The 18,667-nt window shown below is 40.5% G+C and overlaps 1 protein-coding gene across 4 annotated transcripts in view; it reads right to left on the reverse strand.

Moving 5' to 3' along the window:
• Positions 1–16,422, reverse strand: part of GAS2 (growth arrest specific 2) — a 97,167-nt gene extending 80,745 nt beyond the window's left edge. Inside the window, exons 1-2 of one of the 4 annotated variants that reach the window (XM_069804066.1) lie at positions 16,239–16,422; positions 6,172–6,333 (exon numbers count right to left, since the gene is read on the reverse strand). In XM_069804066.1, coding sequence (XP_069660167.1) covers positions 6,172–6,313 — 142 coding nt within the window. In that variant the 5' untranslated portion in view covers positions 6,314–6,333; positions 16,239–16,422. Of the gene's footprint in view, positions 1–6,171; positions 6,334–10,878; positions 10,961–15,454; positions 15,927–15,976; positions 16,123–16,238 lie in introns of those variants that run through there. The other 3 variants (XM_069804067.1, XM_069804068.1, XM_069804069.1) reach the window with 3 other exon arrangements.
• Positions 16,423–18,667: the final 2,245 nt, after the last annotated feature.

Consider the following 18,667-nt stretch of genomic DNA (forward strand, 5'->3'; position numbering starts at 1 on the left):
TAGCTCCTGTATACCTAAATGACTTCTCCAGGCAAAAGAGCAGTAGCAGCACTGCAGACATTCAGTGGTAGCTTGTGCATAACGGACAATATTTTAGCAGTGCCTCCAGCTCAGCTGAAGCCAGGACTGAAACTATTATAGCCCACAGACACAAAAATTGAACATCTCAGCACCTCAGAAGTCTTCATCACCATTCTAGCCTACATAATTTCCCATTTGCCCCCATCAGCATTTTTGCAAGACGTGTAAAGCCATTAGAGAGCTAAATTTTAAGAATGACAATGTTATAGGAACTGCTTTATTTTTAATAGAGTATTGCATTTTACAGTAGACTTATTTTCTTCTAAAAAAATTATTTCAAATATGTTTAAGCTACTCAAGATTTTTTTTTATTTTGGAAAGCATAATTTTTCACACAGGTAGAAGAAAAATCCTATTCTACATATCTATTCTGTCCTGTGATTTCTAGATTTATTACTTCACTGGTCAAGCATTAAAAAACCTAAAACCTATTTAGAGGTATTTTCTCTTCACACAGGCATGGAAAAATTCTTCTATCTCCTGCTATTTAACAATATGTTTATATTATTTTAAATGCTGAATTGCATTAGCAGTTTGGTCACTGCATATTGTACACTAAACTGAAGTATTTTAGTTCTGTTCCCTTTTATGAAAGCTGAAAGAATGAGTTTTGCATTGAACATCTGTATCCAATGAAAAATATATTAGGTGTCAGCTTTCAATTCACTGTATTTTATGGCTCCAAAAGGTGGCATTTCTTTGCTAAAACAGACACTCTGACATATTTAACAGTTGAAATGTATTGATTCAAATGAGAGTAATGTTCATAGCCTGAGGAAAAAAATGGCTCTGTATATTTGTATGGAAAAAACATTAAACTCCATTAAAAATGTATAACTCCCCCTATAATTACAAGAAAGCAGTTGCAATGTTTTTATAGAATGGAAATAACATTAAGCATAATAAAAAAACAACACTAAAAGTATGAAAACAAAAAAAAACCAAACCAGGAATATGAAGGCTTTCTCAAACCTCACAAGCACTGCTTACCCTCTCTTCTACCGCAATCACCAGATGCCCCTTAAAAAGACAAACTGTTATACCTGAACACCAACCACTTGGAAACTGTGGGCTGCTATCTCTAAGGCCACCCAGTCCTGGGGGTCCTAATGCAATTAGACTGGGAGGTCTATGAAAGAATAACTAAAAAGAGCCCATGCCCGGGGTGTGTGCCCAAGAGGTTGAAGATAAAGCATTCCCTGCGGGCCGTCTCAGACAACCAGAGCCTTCCGAAGAAGGCAGAGGGACTCAAAGACTAGAACAAAGTACCAAAATCTAGACGGTTCCTCTATTATTGCTCCAAGTTCTTCCACACTTAGTTCAATAACTACAACGCAAGACACTGACTCCGGCCTCAGAACTAGCTGATCGGCTATTTTAATTGTACGCTTCTGTGGTAACACAAAACTACTAGTTTACAAAAAGAAACATTTGACTCAGCTGAATCTCCGAAACACATCAGTAGGAGAATGAGCTTCTACAATACTGAAGCACCAGTGGAACAACTCCTCCTGACCCCCTCAAATTGTGTGACATTTAAACCCAAGATAACAAAATGCAATAAAAATAAAGAAAACGAAGGCCAACGATTTTATGCACATGCAAAACTGGCTCTTTTCTGACAAGACTACTCTGTTTCCGACAACAGCTAACAGCAAGAAAAATAGTTTTGATAGCATTGAGACATTATCACTTACTTGAAATGGGACCTATAGACAATCCCAAAGGCATGTTGATACTAGAAAATTCTAAAGCCACTCAACTAAGTAAGAAACTGCATCAGTGCCAGCAGAATCACTAGAAGTATCAGTATCATGAATGTCTTCATATTCAGGTATTTAAAACCTGTGTTTCCCACTGGCTTGAGCTGAACACACTGATGTTAAAAATAAAGGTACTGCTACAGAATCTTCTTAAGACAGCAAGGTGAGCCAGAACACTGAGCTGAAACAGGTTTTGCTTTAATTCAGAATCAAAGAAAGACCATTTTCTTGTAGAAGACTTCCTATCCTTCATCCCCCAAACTTTACACCTCCTTCAACACACCTTTAAATTCCAAGCCTGGTCTTCAACAAAATGCCTGTCCTAACATCCTCAACTCTCTGTTCCTTTTCTCCAAGCCTACTTCACTTTTGCACCGAAGCAACTTCTACATGCCCTATACAACATTCAACATTTACATGTCCAATTCCTCACCATCTTACCTTCTCCAACTCCTTACCCATGAGCTTCTGAAGCCCAGAAAGTTCTGTTAGGAAGAGGCCTCAGCACTGAAACCTTGGAGCCCAGACAAATGCCCAAGGCACATGTCACAGGTCTATTCTGTGGTCCCATGTGCTAAATGAAGCTGGATGGAATAAGCAACAATATAACCCTTTGCAGCTGGTAAATGGGGTCTGGGAATGGGAAAAAAGATCAGAGCTCTACACAATAGCCAAAGGGGAAACAGAGGAACCATCCCTCTGTACCTGCCCTACACTACAGACTGGTGATGAGGCCCAGTCCTCCTGATGTCAGCCCTTTTGCTTCCGCAGACACACAAGAGACAACCAGACAGCATTGGAGAGTACAGCAGCCAAGCAAACCCTACTTGCTTTCAAGTTGCTATTTTGCCTCTGCTAGAAGACTATTATGGCCCAACTGTGCCAATTCCCATGTGAAGCTTGCTCGAGGTGGAACAGAAGTTTTCAGTATCCACAAGAGCATTCCATTAAAGTAAGCATATACATAATCTACCAAATTTGGAGTGTGTCAGCAGTGAAAGCGTTGTCGAGTACTTCATTGGCTCTATACATAATAAAAACAAGGCTGAGAGATGATCATTATTTGCAAGACAGTTGGGTCAGCACATCTCCTTAACTTTGGTACTGCAAAGATCTCTGGACTGAGCCACCACAGCTCAGCAGAGGGAAGCGAGGGTAAGAGACACAACATCCATAGCTCCAATCTTCCTCTCCAGCATGCGAACACCAAGCCCCGCAATGCTGACATGTCCCACTTTGAGAATGCTATAACGTACAATATTGTACGAGTTAATCCCATCCAACACATCGATTTTATCTGCGATGTCCTTTTTCCAGCCCCCAGAATACAGGCAGCTAAAATCTATTAGGCAATGGAGCTGTAATGACAAACTGTCCTCTCAGAAGCTCTGAGTTTCTCTGACGTGGTTCCAAAAATAATTAGCAAAATGTGTACAAAAGTACTAGTGATTACTAAAAGAGCCTCCACTACAATGTCCATGCTAAATCGGAATAAAATGTCCAAAGTCTCAGGGTTAAAAATTCTTACAGCATCGTTTTCCAGCTGCACCACCTATGCCAGTCTTCCCATTTATCACTTGGGTAAGGTCAAATTCTAGCTATGCCTAATTTCCATCTAATGTCAAACCCCTTCATTCATATTATGAAGAGCAATATCCTTCCAATGTTTTCCAGTTTGTAATTTCAAACCCATACCAGCAGGCTTTGCTGCTGCAAAACTGTCACCATTTTAACTTCCAGTAACACAAGTATGTAGGACATATTTGCCTCTCCACAAAAATTTCCAAAAACACCATCAGCTGATCAAATAGTTGATCAAACTATTCTTGCCTAAAATATTTTCTAATTTTTTTTAAATCTACATTTAGTTGAAAAGATTATGTGTCCTTGTTGAATCATAGCACAAATGAACAAAATACAGATAAAACAAAACACGAACCAACATGGCAAAAATCGAAATGCATATTAATTTTCTTTATAAATTCAGAAAGCCTATTACATTAAAACTGGCATAAAGACACTTACAATGAGGCCACACAAGTTATAGCATAGAGCAAACTAGGGTGTGAATACACAGAGTGTTATCTGCACATCCATGCACATGAAAATCCACTAACCATTAATGCAAAGTACATTATTTCTCCCATGAAGGGAAAAAAACCCACAACAAAACAAACAAAAGAGTCTTGCATATCCTTTTATCCTTTTGAATGCTGAAATGTGAGACTACAAACAGGTTTTTACAAGGTAACAGCATGCTATAAATTCATACCTATTTTATCTTACAGTAACATACTCATGCATTCTTCCTCTCATTAAATTTAACCTAAATTACACAGTAATTAAACCAAATATGAATTCTGAGTTAATATATTTATATGAATATTAATTACTTTAATTCAGTTACACTTAATTTATTTTGAATGCAAATTTTAACTTAATTGAATTATTAATTTGAATAACAATGTCTACACAGGAATTCAAAGCAGTTTAACAAGTCACTATAATTTCAGTTCTTGAGGACGAACTCTGAGAAGAGAAGAGGTTGGTGTGAGAAGGTGTGGGGGAACACATTAAGCAAGTGAACTGTGTATCCTGCTTAATTAAAAGAAGGTTGCGCCCATTGAGTTCTGCAGTGCAGAATTTGGTGTCCATATGAAAAATCAGATTTTTAATTATAGTTGGCATTTCAGAACCTCCTGCTGGTTGCTACTTTCTTGCTAAAAAACTGACCTCATTCCTAAACTTGTCACTGTGAGAACTCTGTTATGAACTGCAAACAAGCTTCTATTTGTTTTAGAGTGGCTCACTAAAACTTCATTGTTTAAAACATTTAAACAATATATTAAATCCTTAATGGAATGTGCTGCTTCTAATTCAAAAAACAGTCTTTTGGATTGCTATCTTGTGGTAATTGGAACGAGAAGTCAGGATTTCTGGATTTTGTTCTGGCATCGCCTAAACAATTTTATATTCAAAACTCATTAATTTAAATGGAAGTACCACACAAAGATGTAATTTAAAACAAGTGCCACTTTTGCAGTTGTGGATTCACAACTATTCCAACTCTAAAATGGTTACCGCCTACCTACAAAATACTGTGTTCCTGCATTCTACTGACATTGTACTTATTGACTACACCTCTCCTAACACAGTGATACTTCCCTTCCTCTTAAAAAACGAGGAAATACAGCAAGCTAGAATATGCAGATGAAAGGCACTAGATATACTCTATTATTGTGTGATATCACTGAGTTGGTTCAGCTACCGCATTTGCCAAGATAAGACACTGCCTATGTCTCACCAGAACAGGCTTCCAGAAAAAAAGCCCCCAAACCCCCAAAACCACACACACCAAATTTAAAAACGCTCATCCAAATTTTCCTCCAAAAAACCATCAACGAAGGTTTCATGTAAACATCACCTCCTCTGAAATATTTTCTCCTTTTTGTTTAATGAGAAGAACGGCTGGCATGTTTCCCTTCGGATGAGGTACTGCGTAAGTCACGTACGTCTTTGATAGAATCCTTTGGACTTACAGAGATCACACAAAAGCCATTTTCCCCTGAATGTTCTCAACAAACAACATACTATTTCCTGGCTCATAGTTACTAAATTCCACCTTCTTGAATGAGTCGTATATCCCAAAGAACTGTCTCTCTCCTTCCTGCCAGGGACATACTCTCATTTGCTCTTCTTCATGTGTACCTGATTTTTCTTTTGGCTTTTGGTATGCATCCTCTTTCCTCAACAACATGTTTTGGCTTCACACACCGAGACATACAGCTGCAACCAGTAAATCCCCAGGTCCCAGCTGCAGCCACTAGCTCAGACTCCTCTATGCACAAGCTCCCACAACTCTTAGCATGCACTGCCTTGGGTGGCAGTTCTCAATCACTGGACTGCTTGGTCAGCAAAGAACTGTTTAATGGCTCCTTCCATTCAAGACAGTACACCCATACTCTTTAGGGGCCCTACCAATAAAAATGGAAAACATAGGCGATGGCAGTAATTAGCACCATTCAGCTTAATGGTATTAATACAGAAAACACAAGCAAAAGAACATTTAAAAGAAAATGTGAGGAAAAATAAGCATGAAATGAATAATAAAGTTCAATTATGCTACTCACAGAAACACTGTGGAGGCAAATTACTTATTAGCTTTTCTGACTTTGCTAACAGTTGCACTGTGTGTGGCGGTAGCTACCTAATCATAACCACCTTTATTTCTGAAACGCAAAGAAGCCTGAAGGACCGAATTCCCAGCTAACAGCGTATAGAGTTCTTTTACTGCCCAGTATCTGCATTCCATCTTATTGTATCTTACCCAGTAGGTTTGTGAGCCACAGGGCCAAATCCTCTTTCATCGGCAACAAGTTGGCCTCATGTCTACTTGCAAGCCACTGACTGTATTGATGCATATCAGAGAGGCCAGGGCCACGTGCCTTCGGGCTCAGAGCAGTGCACATTGCTTATCCACTTGTTGTACCTGTTTTATTATATATATAAAAAAAAATAAAAAATTACTTCATTATACCAAATCTAGTTTCACAGGTTCTCTTTTTAGAATTGTAGAAGATAGTAACTATGATTCTAAGAAATCAGATGTCAGACAAACAGATGTGGATCCAACACATGAATACAACGTCAGTGACTGAAGGCTTGTTTTGTTAATGGATCACATTGCAAGTGATTAAATCATACAGATAAATGTCAACTTCATTTGTACTCACCAAGCTACACATGTTGCCAACACATAACCAAATATTCTGCAAGGAATGATTAAAATCAAATCAAAATAAACATTTTACACAAAGCTAACAACTCACTACGGTGCCTGATCCAATACCCATTCAAAATAAATGGAAAGCTTCAAGGATTTTTGGATCAGGCCCAAGAAAAGCACGGGAACAACTGAGTTACGCTACTACAGCAAACTTACTAACAATTAACAAATGCTGTTACCAAAAGGAATCAGTCTATTCTACAGCTTCAGAATAATTAAAGAAAAAACCCACACCAAATACATTTACTGAATAGTGTTATTTCTTCAGAAAGCAGCACAACAGCTAGTGCTGGTCACCCACACTTCCCACTTCCACCTTTTCTACAAATACTCCTCTGCTTCAGTGACAACACACTGAAACTTTAGTTGCAGGTAAGACCATACGTCATGTGTTAAATATTCGTTAAGTGTTGTGAGTCTTGCAGCAGCCAGAGACGTTAGGCCCACCGGACCTATATCTCTGCTCCTGAAGGACTAATTCCCCCATCTGTGGCAGAAGCATGCTAAGGAAAGAAGGTTATTTTTCTCTCTGAAAAGAAACTCAGACCTGGACCCTAATGCTCGCAGCAAGGAGCTGAGATACTTTCTTTCCTGGTAGGCTGTAGCCTGCTGAAAGCCCAGTCACGCCAACTAGCAGTCACGGGGTCTTACATAGGCGGCACTAGACAGACGTTAACTGGAGGTGGGAGGTCCGTAAGGAATAGTTCTTTGCCTATTGTCAACTGGGTGATCCACACCACCTGCGGTTGCACAAGCCAACTGGCTTCAGCTTATGATACTCCGCAAATACTGCTCCTTTCTGTCCTCTGCATACCTTTCAAGTCAGGTAAGAGGTAGTTGTGGCTTTAAAAACAACAACACAAAAGAACAATTTGTTATACTATTCCACTGTGGCCTGGAATAACAAGAATACTGAAAACAATTCCTTTGCCAAAAAAAGGAAAATGTCTACTGAATGTAAAAAGCAATTGCCTTTCCATAAAATTGTGCTGTAACTGACATTTCTAAAGATATTAAATGCTATTTGGGATATTTTAATGCTTACATTAAAACAAGAGCGCGTATTTTAACCATAGCCTGAGTAACTAAACTCCTTGTTCGCAAAAACATCTGCTTAAGCTCTTGTTGAGAGTACCTCACCCCAAATCCTGAAGTCTGGTTTGCCCTTGAGATAGATACTGTAGCTTTCACTACAAATGTACTCCTTACTGAAATTAGACAATTTTTTCAGTTGGGGAGGTGGGAAAATAAACATAAAAAAGACTTTATTCCCTTGTACATTTCTGAATTATAAGTAAATTTTACATTTTTCTAACAGCAACAACAAAAATCCTTATATATCAAAGTTCCTTTGAAAGCAGAGGAGTTTAAGGCAGACTGAAGTATGTAATTTAAGCACAGCTCTGTTCTGAAAACGGACTTTGTAAAAATGTCAGCTTGGATTTATGGTTTCCTGGTTGATTAAATCCAAATCATACCTGTTCATTTGGGGCGGGGTGCGAGGGAGTGGAGGGAGAAGAATTAGGCTGTTAACTCTGCAAAAATCAGTCTGGAATGTCACTCTCAAAATAGATTCCTTTGGACTAGATGATACTAACAGCTAAGGAATTACAATGACAGTATATTTTAAGTTGCTCTAAGTCACTCAGAACCATGCAATTTAGTTCTTCAAATCACCGCTTCATTTTGGATGGAAGCAGAGGCAAGATGGGTAATTGATACCCCCTTGTCTTCAAAGACTATATGGGAAAAGTCAAGTATAAATACCTTTGTCATATACTTTCTTTCCAGAAAAAAAGCCTTTATATATATATAAAATTTTTTTTTTTTTTTACTGATTTCTGGAGTCTATAAACCCCATTGATATGGTGAGAACCAGAACTAAAACTAGTTTATTCTCTTGAACCACCTCTGAAATGATATCGGTAAAAAGTAATTAAAAAAAGTCTCATTCCTGAATGTTCACTTCATATATAATACACAAGTAAAACAAAGTAAAAATACATCACTTTTTTGCATCAATTTTTCAGTTTATTAACACCTATATATCTAAATGTTTAGGAAACAAGATCCTGCAGTTTGCTTCGACATACAGATTGGAAAAATATACCTGAAAAAAGCAGCACAATTATACTAAAGGAACCAGTTAGACACCGCACCTCTTCACCGGAAATAATTTCACTGTTCATACATGCTTTAAGGAGGGGGTTAGACTAGATGACCCCTGGAGGTCCCTTCCAACTTAAATTATTCTGTAATTTTATATTTCAAGGCTGCACACAGCAATATTCATCATGGGACCCTAAGCAGGGTCTGCCCTGTTAGGAGTACAACTCATGGCACACACACTGAGCTGGGTCGCGTTAAGAGGAAAACTACAGCGACAACATCCTTTTCCTTCACCTCCAGAAGGGTCCACCTACCTTGTGACTTCCAAGACCATGCTTATGAAGTGCCCTATGAAACCTGGAGCTAATTAATAATCAAAAGCATTATAATATGCCTCACAGACAGCCAGATAGGATACACGCTGCTGCCACTGGTGGGGCTGAAGTAATTCTAAGGTCTGAAAGTTGCATTTCTGTAAGACTAGACAAAAGAGAGGGAAGACTTCTGGAGCAGCTACACGGAGGCAGTTTGGGTTGCCCCATCAGTCTGTGAAACAAGCACAGCAGTCTGTTTACGCTTCAGCCTGATCTCTGTGGAGACGCAGAGCAGAGAATTCAGGGATTTGAGATGTTACTTCAGTTTGTCTCTAAAATACAGGGCTGTCTTTAAATATACTTCATACTGACCTACCTCTTGTTTCACAAAACTCAGCAACCAGGCTGGGTAAAGGTCTCAGGGAACTTTTGAGACTCGCTGAAGGAAGAAAAGTAGGAGAACAAAGAGCTCTGATTTTGGAGGATGCATGGGTGCTTCAGTTTCGTACTAACTGTGGTAGTAAGAAGAGAGAAGATCCAGAGACAAGAAGGGTATTCTGAGTTTAAGGTAGTTTCAACAGGACACAGGTTCTCAGAATGGGAAACTGGGAAAGATGAGGAAGGCAGATAGACAGGTGACAAAAAATCTCTAGAAGCTAAAAATGATTCAGGCATCTCTATACTGGGACCAGGTCTGCTTGAAATAGTAGTCCTGAATTAACAATAATTTATGGGTTAATTTGTGAAGCAGGCATGCAAAGTGAGGACTGTGGAATGAGAAAGTTAATACTGATGAAGAGTCTCCACTGAGAAGAACCCTGACGAATCACATACAATCCAACCTTACCTTTGTATAAGTTTTCTTTAATTTCATTTTTGAAAGAAATTAATTTTCCTCTTCCCCGCTACTTCTCTGAAAACCTGCCCTACATTTCAGTAAAATACTTTGTCAGGCTCAAAGCAACAAAATTCCTACCTTGGATTTTTGAAATTTAAAAAAAATTTAAAAATCAGTCCTCAAGAAGCAGAGCACAATTTGTTACCTGTACCTCCTGTCACAAATTCTGCAAGTGATATTGTGGGTCAGTTATCAAAATGCAAGCATCAGAAGCTATCAAAATCTTAATTATTCTTTATGCAAACACTGACTGCTGCTGAACTTCTAAGTTTAACTTAAGCCTCCACGATACTTCAGTGCTGAAGTACCTAAGCTTCATTAAAGTGTTCACCTACTTCATCAACTGTAATAGCCCATACATTAACTATTAAGACTTCAGCACATACTAGCTGGGATCTGTGAAGAAGCTGAACCGAGTTAGTTAGGTGAAGGTGACAGCAGCTAGGTCCTGAGCTCCTTCAAGACCCTTTTGAAGATTCTACCTGTAGTAAAGGCCAGGCTCTTGATTCTTCTCTCAGATACTATCAACTCACCTCCTTAAAGTGTCTTAACATACTTATTTTCTGGTGAGCTGGAGAAAAGTTTATTGACAATTTAGCAGTGAGGAATTTGGTCAAAGAAATGGACTAACTTGCCACAGAAGGAGCCAGCAGCGTTCAAGGATACTTCACCACAGCTCAGGCAAGCCTCTTTGGCTCCAACAACTATTTCATCCTTTCCTTTTGGCAGACATGAGGTATGAACAAAGTAGCCAAAAAAATATTGGTTTTCCTAATCTCACTACTTTCTAACAGCAACATCAAATCATCATATATACAGCTCTTTAAAACTAGCCAACATAAACACATCAAATATTTTGTAGAATGTTATGCTTCTCTATAAACTGTTGAGGCTGATGTGATATGCAGAAGCATTTTCAAAACTTACCTCTAAATGCTTTGTTCCTCAAAAAGCAACTTCTTCCCCCTACTATTCTGAATGCAGACAAGGAAAGGTCTTTAACTACTTTTCATTCTGTCTTGTTACAGGTCATATTTATGCAGCACAGCCTTTTTTTCCACCTCTCTCAATAAGAGGACGACATCTCAAATTCTTAGACTTATTGTCTAGCTGAAGAATTCAGTGTGGGATAGTTTACAGTACACCCAGTGACATGTAACAGATTCAACACACTAAAAGGTTATATTTCTCTCTGCTTGCTTCTACCAAACAGTGAAGTTTTTATTTTGCTTTACAGTAGTACATTTAGTTTTCTGTGTATTGTAGCTCACCACTTGTATTTTGCCAGCAGGGTAACTTACGCTATCTGCTGATTGTTGTCAGTGATCATAAGGTGAAAGCAATGAGAATCAAACAAGTAATCTTCTGTAATTCCACTGGCTTTTGTTGGGGTTAACTGGTAGAACAAAAGGATTCAAGAATGATACACCCTGTACTCAAAACACACAGGAGGCAAAGACTGTTAATCCAGAAAGTAAAACTGGCTGCACAGTTAGGCACTCACAGTTGCAGATGCCTAGATTCGATTCCATTTCCTATTCCAACCACTTTCCTTACCTGTAAAATTGCAATAATAGTATAATCTGGAGGGAAAAAAATATTCTATATAGTAAATATATATATTTAAAAGTGTGCATGTATGCATAGATATGCATACACAGAAAATATACATGCTCTACCCTGTGAGCTAATCATACAAAACAGTAAATTCTTACTCCAGATTACCCATCCGGTTCCAGCATATACATATAATGGCTTATACTGAGTAGCTGCTGGCTACGCAGCGCTCTCTGTGCTACATGAGTTTCATTGTCGCTTCAGCCTGGCTCCTAATTACATGTGCATTAGTTCTCAAACAAAAGGAGGCTTGAACCACTCCTTTTAACTTGTTCCTAGATACAGTCCTTCCAGGTCAGGGATGAAGAACTCTTACCAAGTCACCTGCTCTTTATGACTTGGTTTAAGAATTAGGATAGACATTAAGTATCCAGTGAAACGAGCATTCTTTTTTGTATTTGTATTCAGTTAGAAAAGAATAAAAATATGTTAAAATTGTCTCTGGAGGGAAAAAAAAATAAGTCATAAAGCAAATGCAGAACTCTATACAGAGATCAATCAAATCCTCTCTGATGCAAAGGTCCTACATGATGTCCCTTTGCGCCACACCAACTTGACCGTGACACCGTGCAACAGACATCTGTTTTGGCCCCCCCCAGGTACTATCGCCTAGCAGGCAAGTTAATTGACTGGCTCTGTTCAGTAGGCAGCCAAACCAGAATTATCCAGGACTGAAGATGTGCACGTATGCCAATTCAGTGGCCTAGTTGTTCTACAAAGTTGGAACAACTGGAACAGAAGATGGCGTAACTCTGCCTTGGACGCTGGGTTCAAAGACTCTATTTCATAAAATCTTCATAGAATTAAATAAGCAGGCTTTATGCTTGTGAAATGAGGTCTCTTGTAATATGATTGAAGAAACACATTAGCTATCAGTTGTAAGAGAAACAAAACATCATGCACGCAACTGTGCAATAGTTTTACTGTCAGTGGTAGAGAGAGCAGACAGCAACTTAGACAAGAGCAGCAACAGTTTTCTGTGAAGGAACTGGAACTTGAGCACTAGACTGCACATTGGCTTTGACAGAGGGGTATCGGCTATAACTGCAGACAATCTCCTGCTGTCTTAGAGAGAAGGTAATGCTATTGGAAAGCAGCCATCCTGGAAGGAGAGGAGACAGAGGATCAAAAGCCAGAACAGAGCTCATGAGTATCTGGCAAGGGTCTCTGCTGGATCTCCCTGCTAGTTCTAATCACCTCAAGCAGATGGAAAAGAACAGAACTTTTGAAACTTTACTGGAGTTGAAGTGGACAGTGTGAAGCATTCACTTGCTGTAACTGCAAGTTGGGTGCAAAAGAGGCTTAAATAAAAGATTCAATGCCCATAAACAGATTAAGTTGCAGCAACAAAACGCACATTTGTGCAAGCAGAAATGAGGCTTCCCACACTTTGGGACCCATACCTGCAATCACCACTTTCACATACGCAATTTTACACACATAGCACATCCAAGCATAAATACATTCACCTCTGAAAACTGATTTCAGTTTTCCTGTCTCAGTGTTGGCACATTTTTCAGATTTGGAGAGTATATCATTAGTCCACAGACTAAAGGCTGCTCTTGTTTTTCTACCCCCTCACCCATATACATACATATGTGTATACACACATATATATGCAGAAGGGGGGGGGGGGGGGGGAGATATATGAATGTCTTCCTTTGAGAGCCACAGAGGTAACTAACAATTTCTGTAACTGATATTTTTAATGTCAGGAAACTGTTCCCTATGGTGAGATCTGCTAGACAGTGGAATAATTTCCCCAAGTGAAACCGTGAAAGCTCCCCTACTTGAAATCCTTAAAATGGATTAAAAGAAGCAGTAGGAAAAAACACAGAGACCTGTCACTCACTGGTAGATGTTACTCAGTCAATCTTTACCACCTGCAATTTCCAGTTTACTACAGAACAGTAATCACTCTCATTTTGCCCTTTTATATATGTAAAACCAAACACAATCACTTTTAAAGTGTTTCTGCTACTACATTGCATAGCTCCTCTTCAAGAGCTATTGCAGAGCTTTCCCTTCTGTAAGAAACAACAGGTCGTTCTTGTCTGCATCATCCTAAATACATATATCTGTAATCTTAGTTTTCTCACTACCATAAACAAGCAGATAAAACATAAGCTCACAAATGCAGCAAGCATATTTTTGTAAGGAAATTCAATTTTTCTAGTTATTTTATTATCCTTATAAACTATACCACAACCAATTTAGCCCAAGGTTTCTGGAGCTTTCCCAGATTAACTTGGAGCATACTGTACATGTTAGGAGCAGGGGGAGGGGCACTGGAGGGGAACCACCATCTGAAACTCATTAATCAATTAGAATTTTTAAGGGCTTACATCAAAATGTGATCTACACTGATAAAGTAAACTTTAATCACAAGAAGCCTTTGTCCTTTACGTTATGAATATACATGTTACAAATGTGTGCAGTACTTCGAGCGGAGGATAGAGAACCTGGCACAACAGCTTACTGATACTTTAGACCTGCAAGGCCCTTGGTCTGAGGCCAGACCAAACCGAAGTTAACCACACTTAAAAATCTGAGCTAATCATTGGAAGCCTAGACACTTTCAGGACTATGCCTAAGAGAAACAATTTTGTTGCCTTGATAATGTCTCTTCTACCAAAAGGAAAGCAAAAAGTCCTTCTCACATAGACCAAAACAAAACTTTAGGAATGTTCAATATCTACTTGCTCATAAAATTATAACTTCTGGAAACTGAGCCCAATTCCTAACACAGCCCAAAAACTTTCAAGCTGACTTCTCTTTCCCTGGCTCTTACTGTATGTTTTTCTGCTTGTCTAAGCAAAAGAGCCATTAAAAATTAGTACAAAAAGAAGTTTCAACCGCCACCAACTGGAAAAGGAAATACATATTAAAACTGACCTATCGCATCTTACAAGGTGTATAAGCGTGTCTCTTGCTGCAAGGACACTATGCAGACAGTATTACAAGCTGACTCCCAATCATCAGCTTTGCTTTTAATTATGAAGTTCCATTTCTAAATCCTGTCCTGAAATTAGTGTGAAGCTTAACTTAGAGGTGTAAAGCGGAGCTGAAGAAGTACTTTGGATAGTAAGTGTGCCAATTTAAATAAGACTGTGGGTAAAACAAATAAAGCGACCAAATAAGTGAGTAGCCTGAAGTCAGTAAGAGCTAGAAACTTGAGGATAGTATTGACTCTTCCTCACCTCGCCTCCTCCATCTAGATTTGGCTGTGGTTCCAACTAGGGTACCACGGTATAATGCTGATCAGATGGCCTATGGTACCATACGATATGAATTTAGGGATGTCAGCTAATTTCCTATTAAATCACAATCCACATCACAAAACCATCATAAACCCATTACACTTGGCACAGCGTCTACTCCACAGCGAAGAAACCATTCATAACTTAATGTACATGGAAACCAAGGAATACTTTTTTTGTGCCTTTTTCATTTCAACGTAATGTCAGAAGCGTGCTGGAACTGCACCGGGGAGCCTGCAACGCATCCTTTCTGGTGCCCCGAGAGCCCTTCTCCCCTGGGAGCACGCAAAGCCCGTCCAGCCAGCGGGCTCAGCTGACACACACCACTGCAGCAGGATGCTGACAGCAATCCTAGATAAGGAAGACGGCAACCTTCGTTTCTTCCACGTAAAGCACTAGGGAGGAAACAGAGCCCTCTTAAAGTCAAACTCTGCCCTCCTCAGATTTAAATCTAGAGCCTGGAGAGGAAAGCAAGAACCTGGAAGGACGGGGGAGCGCACAGCGAGTAGGAACTACCCGAAAGACGGGCTGGAAAAGCGCACACCGCCTCGCAAGGGGAATTCTCCCCGCTCCGTGTTGTGCCCGCACCGCTCCCCGCACCCGGCAGCCGCCCCGCTCTCACCCACGGCGGAGCCCGGCTCCGCGCTGCCCCGCGATGCGTTCGTCCTCCTCGGGGCCCCTCCGCGGCAAGGCTGAGCTAATGGCTTTGCCATGAGCGCTGGAAGCACCGCTCCCAGGTCTGCCCCTCGGGGGGCAGGACCAAACAAACCCCGCCGCGGCCCCCGACCCTCCGCGGGACGCCCGGGGCCATCTCGCCAGCAAGCCCCGGGCTAAGCCGCGGCGAGCCCCGGCTGGAACCGCTCGTCCAGCTCCACCGCACACCCACGCACGCTCTCATTCCGCCTCCGCGATGCTTTCAAACTCTGGACAGCCAGAGCGCGGGAGAAAAGAGGGGGGGAAAAAAAAAAAAAAGACAACAAAAAAGACCCAACAAAACCCAGCCCGCAGGCAGCCGCCCCCGCCCCGCAGCCCGGTGCCCACCACCGAGCCCCGCCGCTTCCCCCACGGCCACCCGGGGACACGGAGGAGGGGGAGAAAGAAACAAAAGCACCTACTCCAACAGCGACGAACCACCGGGCAAAGCTCACCTTCCCGCTTCGCTCCCCGGCCCCCTTTAAACTCGAAGGCAGCCGGCGAGCCACGCGAAAACGCCTTCAAATTTAAAGGAACCCGGGCGGAGGGCTCACGCCGTGGGGTCGGCAGGCAGGCAGGCAGGCAGGCAGGCAGGCAGGCAGGCAGGCAGGCAGGCAGGCAGGCAAGCAAGCAAGCAAGCAAGCAAGCAAGCAAGCAAGCAAGCAAGCAAGCAAGCAGATCAGCGAGGCAGGGCTCGGCTCCCGGGGCCGCACTCACCGGCCGCCCGGCGCGCCGCTGAGCCCCCCGCCTCCGGCAGCCGCCGCCGTCCCCCCGAGCTGAGCTGAGCAGACCGGCAGCAGCCGCGCTGCTGCTCTTCATACTTCTGTCCGCTCCGCTCGGTGCTCTCTTTGGGAAACCCTTTTTTTTTTTTTTTTTTTTTTTTTTTTCCTCTCCCCCTCTCCGAAACCGATTTCCTATATTTCAGCAGTCCGCACAGGCTGAACGGAAGTTAAATACTTACTTTTTTTCAGAGGGACGGCAAAGGCAGTTCACACTGATTTACCCTTGAAATGCTGAGATATTGTATTACAGCCCTTGGCAGCAAGTTGGTGCTTGGGTCCATTTCACTTTTATTATTATTACTCCCTTTCCAAGCCTCTTGATTGTGGAAAAAGAAAAAAAAAAGGGGGGGAGAAGGGAAAATTTCACATCCAAGATAAAACTCTCTTTAATTTGACTAGTTGTCTCTGGAATATTTTAACACTTAATAGCACCTCTTTTAACTGCCACTTTCTTTTCTCTTGGCTAAAGGAAGATCTTGGGGAATTCTGCTTTATCACATACTTCTCCAAAACATTTCATGCCACCTTGTAGTCTATTTTGAACAAAAAACGTATGCTGTTCATAGATTAATCATTCTATTACACTTTTAGAAGAGTGGTGGGTAGAGGTTTTCCTTGTTCTTGTATGTCTGTGCTTTGTTTGCCAAGCTAACTCTTAGCACACCTTTATTTCAGCCATTTCATTCTCACATTATGTCATTCTCATGACATTCCAACATTTTGTTAAATGTCAGAGATAACCTTCTCCAACTCTTCTCCAACTGTTGCTTATTCACTTATTCCGTGCACAGAGAAGCCCCTTTTGTGAATTCAATAGCGGGAAACAGATGTTCAGACTTCTGCTTCTCTTAATGCATGGATGTAGATTGTCTTGTTGAGTTTCCTAATGGTATCATGTTATCACTTCCCATAAGAGTGCTCCAGTCAAACAGCACGCTTATTTTTTTTCTTTCACAGTGTATATCTACTTAATTAAATCGTTCTAGCCAAAGCACATTATGTACAATTATACTGAAATAATTGTTTAACCTGATTGCTGAAAAGCACATCAAGCTGACCCTTATTTTTTATTTACATTCATTTCTTTGTACTCTTATCTGCTGGGAAAACTTGATTTGCACAATTAATGCTGGGCTATTTCTCAATAATTGCACTGTAAGCAAATTCCTGTTCTCTGAGTAGCAGATGTTCATTTCTAGCCAATCAGAATACACACATCTTTCGTTATTTATTGTATTCCTATACTCATATTATGCTGTTCTGATGGACTATTAACTGCTGTGATGAGTGCTACTTAAATGAGAGCATTTCATCAGCACGGTGATGTATTTAACTATGATGAGCTGGAGGCATGTTCTATGTGAGTAACAGTACAGAATTAAATCAACTCCTAGTTTTGTTCTGGTTAGCAAAATTTAGATGCCCCTGGGTATGACGGTTTCCTTTGGCTCATCTAATTTCTTGATCAGAAAAAAAAAAAAAAAAGGAAAAAAGGGAGAAAAAAGCCCTCAGACATCCTAAAAATGCACTGGGGTGGAGCGGATGGTGAGCTGATGAGCAGATTCCTGTAAGCACTTAATTATCTTACAGAGGTTTTATCTGACCTTCAGAAGGATTTTTTAATTTTTTTTTTTTTAAAACAATGAGCAGCAATTTAAATCCAATTTATGTGTCACCTTGAAATACAAACCAGCTTGAGATGAGAAGGCCAATTCTGTTTAAGGTGTCCTCTATGCTTAGAAGTCCTGACAATATAGAGAGAAGTCGGGCAACATTCCCCTAAGCAGCAGTTATGTCTCCAGTAAAAGCTTTGCAAGGTTCACGTGTACTCTTGAAGTACAAGAGTCCTACTAAGTTTGGGAGCAATTCTACACAGGGAGTTACGCTGAGGCTTTTCCAGGCATCACGCAATAAATCTTGTATGTGCATTTGCATATGTACCAGTGGGAAGGGCTGAAAAAGCAATTGTAAGATTTTGAAGCCAAACTTGGTTGTGCATTCCTTGATATGGTCAGTTTGTACCAAAGAATAATCTAACATCGGGTGATAGTAAAATAGCATGCATTCATAGATGCACCAGCTATGGATCTTTTTCTACCTTTTATTATTTCAGTCATTAGTTTCTTACCATCACTTCATAAAGAATTGATAGTAGACGAGCAATATGCAACACCCAGTACAACAGGTAAGAAAAACAAAAAACTGAAGGTTAGATCAAATCTTATACAAGCAAGACTGAGGGGAACACAGTGCTAAGTATGCATCTGAAATGTACATTATATAAATGCTATGGAAGTTTCAGCAGTGACACCACAGTTATGAATGCACTGAGATTCACACTTCAAGCAGGACTACAACTTCTCT

This window comes from Haliaeetus albicilla, chromosome 16 (assembly GCF_947461875.1).
Source record: "Haliaeetus albicilla chromosome 16, bHalAlb1.1, whole genome shotgun sequence".
Taxonomy (NCBI): Eukaryota; Metazoa; Chordata; class Aves; order Accipitriformes; family Accipitridae; genus Haliaeetus; species Haliaeetus albicilla.